This window comes from Acartia tonsa, chromosome 12 (assembly GCF_053477335.1).
Source record: "Acartia tonsa isolate MP-2025a chromosome 12, ASM5347733v1, whole genome shotgun sequence".
Lineage (NCBI taxonomy): Eukaryota > Metazoa > Arthropoda > Copepoda > Calanoida > Acartiidae > Acartia > Acartia tonsa.
Window position 1 is genome coordinate 45148185 of NC_137271.1, and position 12389 is coordinate 45160573.

The 12389-nt window shown below is 34.5% G+C and overlaps 2 protein-coding genes across 2 annotated transcripts in view; both read left to right on the forward strand.

Annotated features, from left to right (window-relative positions):
- The window catches only part of LOC145334048 (uncharacterized), an 88717-nt gene extending 82159 nt beyond the window's left edge, over positions 1-6558 (forward strand). The window contains exon 9 of the mRNA XM_080179326.1: positions 5459-6558. Within this exon, the coding sequence (XP_080035452.1) occupies positions 5459-6475 (1017 nt within the window). The 3' untranslated portion in view covers positions 6476-6558. The remainder of the gene's footprint in view (positions 1-5458) is intronic.
- Positions 1-12389, forward strand: part of LOC145334047 (uncharacterized) — a 344996-nt gene that overhangs the window by 171499 nt on the left and 161108 nt on the right. The window lies entirely within an intron of this gene.

Here is a 12389-nt window from a genome sequence, read left to right on the forward strand (position 1 = left end):
TAGTGTAATAAACAGCTTCTTGTCCTCTCTCTATCTCTCTCTCTCTCTCTCTCTCCCCCTCTCTCTCTTTCTCTCTCTCTCTCTCTTCTCTCTCTCTATCTATCTCTCTCTTTCTCTCACTTTCTCTCTCTCTCTCTCTCTCTCTCTCTCTCTCCTTCTCTCTCTCTCTTTCTCTCTCTCTTTATCTCTTCTCTCTCTCTCTCTCTCTCTCTCTCTCTCTCTCTCTCTCTCTCTCTCTCTCTCTCTCTCTCTCTCTCTCTCTCTCTCTCTCTCTCTCTCTCTCTCTCTCTCTCTCTCTCTCTCTCTCTCTCTCTCTGTGATTAACAAATACATAAGACTTGTATATTATATTCGCACTCTCTCTGGATGAAAAGCTTAAAACAAAATATTGTTTAAAATTGGGACAGATCAGTACAAAAATCCGAGAAAATTAGCCTAAAAAAATATGGTCACATGAGTTATTTACGAATATGAACATAAATGATCGTAATTAAGATTTCATGTATATATATTGCTTCCTTATTTCAGGGAAGCTTTAAATAGGGTACTTGATGTTTTTAGGTTTTTTTCTTTTTTAAAGCGAAGCTTTTCTATAATTAGGGCCGGTCCGTTCGTCCGTAACGGTTTACGTAATTCCTATTACAACAAGGTACAATATTATAAGCGAAGCATCTCTATAATCAAGTCCTAAAAATGTAAGTATGTCCTTATTCTTTAATTAAAAAGATTTGTAGCAAATTTACGTTTAATGATAATTTTGTCAATATTTTGCAAATTCAGTTCTATCACTAGGTTTAGATTTAATGTTCGTCTGTCCTACCATTTCAGAGCTTCGATTTCAGATGTTGTCATATTTTCTTGGGACAGTTTTGGGCTATTTTTCTGCCTTCTCCACCACCCTTCGAATACACAGCCTCTAGGTGTAAGTGTTTAACGGTGAAAAATACTTTATTGTTCCTTATTCCTCTAAGTTAATTTGTTATTGCTGCGCTACATGTGAAAATAACTGTCCTTGTTTACGTACATTTTACCAAAAGCTTCGTATAGCCACCCCCTAAAAAAAGTTTTTAAAATTATCCTAAAAATGGTTCAAATTGTCCCTAATTTTTTACTTCCGTCTTAAATATTGAATTTGATACCTTGTAGGATTACAACAACAGATCTATAGTATAGATGTATATACAGACAGCTACCTCCCTTCCTTTTTCAAAAACATCTTTCGTCTGCTTCTAAATTATTTTCTGCTACTTAGCTGTGTTAATATAAGCGTTACCATTGGTTGATTTTCAATGACCCAAAAGAAAGGTTGCACAAGGCGGTTGTGATGGGGAGATACAGTTATTTAATCCATTCTCCCTCTATTGTTTTACTCTAATATTACAAAATAGATAAATTCTATATACAATATAATCTCTAAATCAGCCAATAGGAATATATTAGAGGGAAATCCGGCTATATTATTGTTTTAAAAGTGTACATAGCGTTTCTCCAAATAGGGTCCTTAACGGATAGCTCTTGTCGTTAATTAAGGGGTGTTAGCAATGTCCTATCGATGTCAAACTCGGTATAATGTTCCATGTTACAGTTACTTAAATTGTAGTAAGCGTAGCAACTCTGCATTACTTGCCAAATAGTCCATTTTAAACATGTTAATATTTCAACCTTTTAACATGATTTTTTTTGTTTCATTATATCAACAAAAGATTGAATCCATTTATATTATTTGATAGTTTTAGGTCGATATTATGTCATTAATGTCTATTTTCTTAACGCCATGAAGTAGACTTTGATAATATATCAGCGATTACGTCGAATATGTGTCAGCGGTGGCCTCTTTTATTTCATGTCGATATTAACCATATTGTGCATGTTGACATACCATTCAGGGTGGGGACATTGGCAAGTTTATTACACTAGTCCCCAAAGTTATATTATAACGTTTTCTTATTCAATGGTTCTAATAATTTTGGGGATTTTTATAGAATTTTTAATGGTTGGTGCATTGAGTTGAGAGTCCAAACGTTTAAACCACTAATTTTAATCTACAGAAAAGTGTATCATCAATGGTGAGGTAATGTACATCAATTTATAGGCCATTGTCTTATCCCTTTAGATCCCTTCATACAATTGCATTATTTTTGTCGATGTCCAAGATGATTTATTACTTCTAGAGAACTATATCTTATATATAATCCTATTCTAATAATGATTTTTTAACAATAGTTGAACAGGATATGAAAAAAATCACAATACCGTTGTTTAATATAAAACTAATTTCAAAACAATATCATTTTAGGATAAAAATATTGTTCTTAATATCATTATTAACAAAAATATGATGGCTTTAATCCAATAGGAGCGAAGCGAAATTTGGAGTTATTGGATTTAACAGCTGCGCTCCTAGCATCTAATTGCACTTGCATTTTAATAGTGAGAAATGGCACAGAAAAATAGCCTAAAACCATCTAAACATAATAAATATAACTGAATAAGCCAATCCAAGCACCTAAGTAAAGCTTCCCTTAAAATTGCGAGATCTTAACGTACAAACAGAAAATGACGTCATAGAATAAAATGACCAATGAGAGGCGAGCATAAATTTTACCATTGGTCAATTACAATGTATACTTGCCCATCATTGGTCATTTTATTGTATGGCGTCATTTTTTTGTTTTTTCGCTAATATCGACAAGTCAGACACACAAATCCACATGTATACAGACGAACAGACACTAATTATTAAGTAGCTTCGCTACTAAAAATATCCTTTAATAGGAAATTGACAGAACCACATACATAGAAGCCTCGGGGGATTTAGATAAATACGATATTATCCATTGCTAGCGGTGTACAATTTATAACAGGGAGCTTAGGGCCAAGATAGCAACATTGTACATCCCCAATGATGATAAATAAATCAAGATTGAAGTAATTGGTTAAAATGTTTAAACTAGCAGATTTTCCACGAATGATAAAATAAAAACCATATTAATTATTTCCTGTATGGATGGCTACCAAACCGGTTAATTTCCGCTAGATTAGAACCGGTTATCAGGCATACTGAAAAATCATGTATAGCATCGTATTACAGAACTTTTTCCGCGAATATTATAAAATCATAAATTTAAGACCAGTTTTGTTAGCCCGGGACTTCGGCTCCTCGGGGTTAACAAAGTTATTTTAATCTTAAATCTTTTAATTTAAATATCCACGGAAAGCTGTCTGTAATACGATGCGATAATAACTATTATGGATGCCGTCATCCTTGTTTAAAACCTACTTTTAAACCTACTTTTCTTTATGATAAAAACTGGCGTTAGCTTATTTTGCTTCGCTTCTAATGGATATAATTGTCCTTGTTTAGCTAAAATAATGAGAAAGACCAAATTGCTGCAAAATTGTGTCAAAAGAGATCCAAGTGACGTCATAAAATGAGGGAGATGAGAGGAGAAGTGGGAAAGAAAACCCCTAAAAAAGATATGGATAATTCCTCATTTTTATGACACAATTTTGCATCAGTTTGGTCTTTGTCAAAATAATCCTTTGGTAGCATTATTGTATCAACATCAGCAACTGAATGTCACCAGTGTGTCTGCAGTCATACAGGGATGTGACAATTGACAATTAAATTAATCTTTTACCCAACTTTATAGCATAAACTGTACCTATATAGTAGCTGAAAATACTTGGGGGGAGAAAGGGATGTGGATTAATGTATCCCTTCTTCCCTGAATTATATAGAAACAATGCCACATTAAGATAAGGCCCTAGGAAACTATTTCCCAGGAAAGTAAGGTATTATTTTTATGAATTGTTATGATTAGAAACCGTTCTCAGCTATACTGAAAAACCATTTATAGCAACGTATTACAGACAATTTTCCACGAATACTGAAATATTAATTATCCCTCAGGGATTAAAAAACTGGTTTTAATCTCAAAATTTTTAATTTTAATATCCGCGAAAAGCTGTCTACAATACGAGCCGATGAATAACTGTCATTGTGAGCCTCTAAGTTTTCAGCCAATCAAAAATGATTATGATTAGAAAAATGTCATATAAATCCGTTAAGGAAGTAACAGGATGTCTCTGTGTTTGTAACTAAGGATCTCGCTAACAGCTGGACCGATATGGTTCTCCTTTTTAAATCATGGGAGGGTTTATATCTATTTTGATAAAGGGTATCTCCACCGCCCGAAGAAAAATTCCCCTTGGAAAAATCAAGTGCCCCTAGAGTCCTAGGGGCGTAGCCGCTATTTAAAGATAAAGGGTGAGCAAAAAAAAATGCGTAGATTTTAAAAATTCAAATTGCGCGGCTTGTGTTAATGGTAGAAAAAAGGCACGCATGTCGTTAGAACCGCTAAGAAGTCTATTTTTAGGAAATATAAAAACGATTCCTGTGCTACGCATAGTTTAGGAGCTACGTGTTAAAATGTCCGAACTGGTGTAAAACTTGACTTGCGAGTAAATTTTAAAATATAACTAAAAATTAGAGAAGATATTTTGCAAAAAGAGATGCCTACATTTTTAAATTTCAAATTGCGCTGCTTGTGTTAATAGTAGAAAAATGTTACGCATACCGTTGGAACCGCTATGAACTGTATTTTTTTGGAAATATAAGAACGGTTCCTGTGCTACAAATCATCTAGGAGCCAGATGGAAAAATGTCCCAAAATTTACTCGCAAGTCAAGTTTTAAGTCAGTTGGGACATTTTAACACGTAGCTCCTAAACTATACATAGCATAGGAATTGTTTTTATATTTTCTAAAAATAGACTTCTTAGCGGTTCTAACGATATGCGTGCCTTTTTTCTACCATTAACACAAGCCGCGCAATTTGAATTTTAAAAATCTACGCATTTTTTTTTGCTCACCCTTTATAATAGCTAATTTATTTAAATTTATGTTAAAAAAATTTGCAAAATACAGCATTTCTATTTAAATACTAAAAACATAAATAACGCTGTTTCAATAATAACCTTATTCCTGATATTTAATAAGTTCTAAAAATTAGATTAAATTTTCATTGTTTTAATTTTATGTCATTAAAACACCATACGAATTGCCAAACTTAGTTTTAGTTTTTATTTATCTTTTTTAAAGTTTATCTATCTATCTATTTCTATAGTTGTCTCCTTCCTCTCTTTATCTCTCTCTCTCTCTCTCTCTCTCTCTCTCTCTCTCTCTCTCTCTCTCTTTATATCTCTTGTCTTTCTACCTCATTTTCTCCCTCTCTCTCATTCTCTCTCTCTCCCCCACTCTCTCTATCTCTATCTACCTATCTATCCATCTATCTAATTCATTAATAGTTGGCTCAAAAATTGGAGACAGTATAGATTTTCTTTAAGTGTCATATCCCTTTTCTTATTTATTTAGAATTATAAGTATAGTTAAGAAAAATTGTTTTAATTATCCGTATTTTTTTCTTTAAGGAGTTTAATATCAATTTTTTTTTCAGGGTATAACCGCGTACTACGAGGGAGTGTGCCGCCTAAACGACCAGCTGCAGGAGCGGGAAGAACAAATCCTGAAGCTCACCCGCCAAACCAAACGGCACCGGGACCGTAGCAACGGCGACGGGAAACAAGCCAGCAACAGTGATGCCTCCGAGTCCCACCTGCCGCCAAGTTCTGTTCCAGATCTGGAAGAAATTTTACGCCTTCCCCTTGCGAACCTCGAGCGAGAATTATTTGTGTCGCGGCAAGAGTATCGCCAACTTGTGGCGTCAATTGACGCCACTATCGCCGAGTCGAAGCGCATCCAGGCCGATTTGACGGCCATACAGGAGCGTTGCTCTGCCGGCGATATTTACATAACCACCCTGGAGACGGACCTAGAAACGGCGGAGTGTGAGGGTGAGCAGTTGCAACGTGAATTTGACTGGATACTCTCCCTCCCGCCGAGCGCCTTTGCCTCCCAGGAAATGTTGGACTGGCTGAAAAAGGACCGGCAGTACGGGGAAATGTTTGAGTCAGATTCTGAGTTCGGACTCGAACTTACGACCTCATCGAGTATCAATATCTCCTCGTGTTCGCCCGAAGGTGACGCAGATGACTCGAACATCCTGCTTCCCGACCAAATTCACCCGTCCGTCATGGCCGGCGCAAACCACCGAAATATCGGCCACCACATAGGATCAACCGCCAACAATGTATCAACAACCATCGGCCGGCAGAGTCGGCCAAACGCCGACACCAACGTACGGTCTTGTTCAACGGGCAGTACGTCGTCCGGGATTTCGGTCGGGGACAACCAGTCGCTGACGCAATCCCCCGAGCCGTCTGTGGGCAGCAGCGGGGTGAAGTGTAGCCCCTCGCCGCCCGCTTTGCCGCCCAAACAGCGGAATATGATATTGGCACCGCCACGGAGTGTCGTAGGCAAGGATTGTCAGGAAGATAATAACTCTGATACTGGACTGAGCTCACTGAACAGCAGTGGGGAGGAACAGATCTACTGTCTGGACACATTAGTTTGATTTCTCAGTGAAACAAACACCTATAGACATGTTACCCATGTTAAAATTCTGCAAAAGTTACATATGAAATTCTTTATAAATGGTCTCATATATTTTTAAAAAAACATTTATATAGCTTTATTTAAAAAGCAAGACCAAAAAATTACATGATTTATAAGAAAATACCTGATTTTTATAAATAATTATATTAAAAACACTTAATTTATAGTGAAAAAGTGAATAAAAATACTAGTCTCAATAGTTTTCATACTTGCCATGTCATAAAAATTATAATTTTAGCTGTTAAAAGCTAATTTATTTTATTTTTATTTATTTTTTAGAACTTTTTTTAAAGTTTTTAAAAAGTGCATGTTTTTGTATACTTTATTAGTGTGTTTTATAACATATTAGTCAGACTTAAGTTACCTTATTATATTTTATATATATGTAATCTTTTTTAAAAATTGCATTTTATCCTAAAATTACATTTTTAAAGGGCAGTCAAAGATTTTAAATTTTTTTCCTACCAAATTTAGGTTTTTAAAGGCCACACACGAAATCACTTAAAAATTGTATGGCGTCGAAACATTTTAGCTTAAAATTTTGAGAACAAAGCTATTGAAGGAAGTTTTTGCAGTATGGCTTCAAAACCGATTAATATCTGCTGGATTAGAACCGGTTCTCCACCTTACTGAAAAAATATGTTTAGCATCGTATTACAGATACTTCTCCACGAATATAGAAATAAAACCCTAAAATTAACCGGTTTTGTTTTGTTTTTTATTTGTTATTTTGTTATTTGACCAGGGTTAGTCAAATGTTACACATTAAGAAAAACTAGTGTGCTTTTATTTTTTACTGATAACAAAAACAGCATTTTATGCTTTCAACAAAAAAAAAAACGTTTTTAAGTGTTTAAAAATGGAGTTCTGTCATTAACATTTTTTTGCTACAATGTTGCGCCGCCAAATTATATTTTTCTAATTTGTTGTTTGAGTTGCCTTAATTGTGATACCAAATTATTAAATTATGATCTACAAAATTTACTTTCATGATCATACAGTTTGTTCAATGTTTGAAACTTTTTAAAAGTTGCTTGCTAAAGAAATTGAAATACAAATGAACTGCAAAACTATCCCACTTCTATCTTTTTTATAAAACTCTAAGCCTGAATGCCTTTCTTCATCATGACCTGACTTAGCCTAACCTAAATTTCTCTTTTTCCTTTTATACCTACTCCATTGTATTTGGATTAAATAAAAACATGATTGAAATCAATTAAAATCCCCAAAAGTCACTCTATTCTTGTTTTTAAAAATTAAACATTTTTTCAAACTGTATAAATTTTGAAAATAAATTTTGTGGAAGAAAAAACTAAATTATTTCTGTATCTGTCCTTGAACCGATGGTAATCAATAAAAATGTATAATTGGAAATAATTTCTGTTTATTTTTTAGAAGCGAAGCTTTTCTATAATTAGGGTCGGTCCGTCCGTCCGTAACGGATAGCTCTTTTTATTAATTTAGATATGTTAGAATTGTCCTATTACTTTTAAACCTTGCATGATGATTTCTAAAACAGTTAGGTTCGATTTTGTATGATATAATCATCCTATTCATTTGATTTTTGGAATAATGATTCCTTGGAAAACTATGTAAACTATTTTGAGCAAAGCATTTCTATAATCAAATCTTAAAAATGAAAGTATGTCCTTTCACAGTATCCGGATATATCATACAGTTTGAAACCAGGGAGGGAGACGACAATGACTTTCAAACTTTTATCCTCTCCATATTCACTGGCTACCAAATAAAAAACTTTCCAGAGTCTGTAAGTTTTTTATATGTCTATGTATTTGGCCATAACTCTGTCAAAAATGCTTTCAAAAATTGTCCTTTTTCGAAACTTACACCCAAATTTGCATATTTTTAGTATTTTCATTAGTTTCCCATGAAATAGAAAGATATTACATAACTGATTCCTTGGGCTTATAAAGGAACTGTTTCAGTATCTTAGGTCGAAAAATGTCTGTTTTGAAATTATTTTTGACAGAGTTATTGCCAAATACATGATCAAACATACATACAAAAAAACTTACAGACTTTATATAGAATTAGAAGATATTATACAGGGTCAGAGGACAATAATCTACAACCCTGTCATCCCTCCATTATTTACCAACTACTAAAGGCAGGTCAATGACAATAGATATGGAATATACGTGGATATCATGACAGGGGCAAAATTGTCCTCAAATTAGACTGCTAACATCGATCTCGTTTATTGGTCAGTTCGTTCATCCAGTAGGAAGGGAGGGAATGGGGTAAAGAGAATGGAGGGGGGGGGGTCGTCATTATTTTAGCCCTCTCCATGTTTCACTTTCTTAGAGAACGTAAATTTCTTGTGTAAGATCCATTACAAAGGCTTTGAAATAAATCTACAACCCTGTCATCCCCTTTAAAAACCAGCTAGCAAAGGCAGAAATTCCAGAAAATTTGGAGATGAGAAGAGAACAATGATCTACAATCCTTTCATCCCCTCAACATATACCAGCTACCTAATACAGAATTTAACAAAATTAGATTTGTTAAGAGATAATTATAATGGTGAAATTGATGTGTATTTTTTCACATACTACCAAATACATAAATCAACACAGGAGGTTTATTTTGAGGTGGTAACAAGACATTTATATTGATCAACAAACCTGTCTTTCCTCCAATATTAAAGAGAAAACAAATTTTAGCGATCTATAGAAGCTGAGAATAGTTATTTATCGCATAGAATTATAGACTGCTTTCCGCGGAAATAATTATGAGATATAATAAGCTTAAACCCTTTTTCTAGCCATGAGGTGCCGAAGGCCCATGCTAACAAAACTTGTATTCATTTTTATGTTTTTTTATTTTAAAATTAGTGGAAAATTGTAAATAATACGTTGCTATACACGAGTTCTTAGTATGGCTGAGAACCAGTTCTAATCCAGAGGATATTAATCGGTTTCAAAGCCACACTGGAAACCTTTTTCCATCATTGCCAGGGGGTTGGACATGGACATACATACAGACTGACTGAGGGACAAAGCAAGTTTTAGAAAAATACAAAAATCAAGATAAAAAAGGGATATAAAATAATAAACTTTTTACAATAACTGTCAATAAAAGCACTTAAAAATCAAATTGTTTTCAGATATCAATCAGCCCCCCCCCCACGCCCCTCCATTCCCCTCCCCACTTTTAATAATTAGTGTACGCCCCTGGTTTTGTGTATACCATCAAAATTATGACAAAAACACCATCTAATCATTTTTCATAAGACGATAATTCATCTCTCCCTTTTATGCAGTATTTTAAGGTGGCTGGGATCATGCCTATTCGAACAAGTAGACAAATAATGAGAAAAAAATTGGGGGGTTTTCATCCCCCCCCCCCCCCAACAAAAGTCTCTGAAAAGGGGACCTTTTCATATGGGGGTGGGGGGGTTAGCAATCGATATATAATATCTTGGATGTTGCACCAGAATACAAAAAATCCAGCTGACTAAAATAACTATACCCCCTATCCATCCCCTTACCCCGCCCCCTCTTACTGTATGAACGAACTGACCAATAAATGAGATCCATATTAGCAATCTAAATCTATGACAAATTTTCCCCTGTCTATATACAGTGTGTTTTTTTTATGAGAACTTTTTTGAAAGCAATTTTACCCCACTTATAGTTATCAGAATTTAATGATTAATGGCTTATTTTCTTCGTTTTTTAATGCAATTAATGGAACACCAAAAAAATATTTCAGTTTTTATTTAAAAAGTACAGTAAAATCTAAAATTCAAAACTTAGTTGTCAACATCTAACATCAACATGGTTTTAGCGCATTTTTCTTATGCCTAAATCTTCTACTATTTGCAAAAAAAAATTGGATTTTCTGTAGTCGACTTTTAGGGGCCAGTATTTCCTCCCTGGTTGAGACATGACCTTTAAACTTTGATATGTTCTAGTACGTGTCCCTAATAGTATCTGTATACATTTTTAGCTCTATGTCGCAACTTTGAAGTGTTTAGCAGCCATTCTTGCAAAAGGTTTAATATTTGAGCATAAGAAAAATGCGCTAAAACCATTTTTAGATGTTGACACCTAAGTTTTGAATTTTAGATTTTACTGTACTTTTTAAATAAAAACTGAAATATTTTTTTGGTGTTATATTAATTGCATTAAAAAACGAAGAAAATAAGCCATTAATCATTAAATTCTGATGACTATAAGTGGGGTAAAATTGCTTTCAAAAAAGTTCTCATAAAAAAAACACACTGTATTTATGTATTCTATATCCATTGTTTTACCACATATTAAATGCCAAATTTATTCTATATAGGCCTACATCCTCTTTATAGCACCCTCAAGGCTAACCCATGCAATTTCCTGGGCACGCCACTGCAGTACTTTTATTCATCACCTTGATGCTAGTGTCTGTAGAGGCAGAGTTAGTGAATAGAGAAATCAATCTCTAGAGTTCATCATGCTAATCAAAAGGGTTGGCAAGTAACCACGGATAAGGGATAACAATTTTATACAGGATCAGACAAATTAATCTTATGCTAAAATTCAAAATCATACCATGGACATGAAATTTTGATTGTTTAGGCTCTTTTATTTCTTAGCTGATATATCCTTATATAAAAGTAACAGCAGGTCTCGCTAACTGCTGAACCCATATGGTTCTCCTTTAAATTTTGGCTACTCATAGGTTCTGGGGAGGTTTATAGCTATTTTTGTGGAGAGTAACACCACCCTCCAGAGGGAAAACACATCCAGAAATTAATACTCATCCCTCTAAAAATTTATTTTTGTTTTGAAGACTAAAATTGAAAGTGAGGGGGTTCGACTCCCCCCACCCCTATCTCACGTGCTTCTATGGGCGTAGTCAAGGAATTTTTTTTATTGGGAGACGAGTTTACAAATATCCCCTACCTCCATGAAATTGGCAAAAAGTGTAGATTATCAAGGCTCTAAATCTGTCTACTCCCAACAACACTGTAGAAAATTACATGATTTTTGCCTCACACTGTAAAAAATATTTCTGTTTATCTTTTACAGTACGTTCATAATGTTATACAAAAGTAACAGGATGTCTGCCTGTACAAAAATATCTTGCTCACCGCTGCACTGGACCGATATGGTTCCACTTAACAATCATAGGTCCTGGGAATGTTTATATCTATTTGAAGAAGAATACCATCATCCTCTGAAAGGAAATCGCTCCTAGGAAAAAAAACTAAATTTTAAAATATAGACTTCTCTCTTCTCCCACCTTAAGTAATCCCACAATGCCTCTTGGGGCCTTACAGCTAGTAAACAAAATAATATTTTTATTTATCCCGTAGAATTTGTCATCAAAGATTAAATTTCACTCCAAATATGATTATAGTTCATTTTCCTCTATTCGATTAGCACAAAATAATCTGCACAAAAAGCGCAGGGATTCAGTTATGACTTATAGAGGCATGGACATTCTTGGGGGGGGGGGGGGCAAAGAGATGATTACCCCCCCCCCCCAATTAAAAAAATTGTAAATTCTTGCCTCAATATTATGAAGATTACCCCCCCCCCTAAAAAAAAAAAATAACTTGTTTTTTTCTAAATTTTTTAACCCTTAGAAGTCCTAACTGTGCATGGTATTGAGTTGTTGACCTGTTTTTGACCAAGGCATTCTTCCTACTCTAACTTTTTATGTCATGCACTTGACATAGCAGAGTAGTTATGACACGGTGTTAAGAGAATCGATCCTATCACATTCCCGACGACGAGCGGATGCACTAGTGTTGAGCCACGGTTGCAAGTTAGGGACTCAGGAAATGTAAAATTAGTCTATCCCCATATGCTGTTGTTTGTATTTTTCAGAAACAGCATAAAGTACATAAAAAAAATAACGTCATA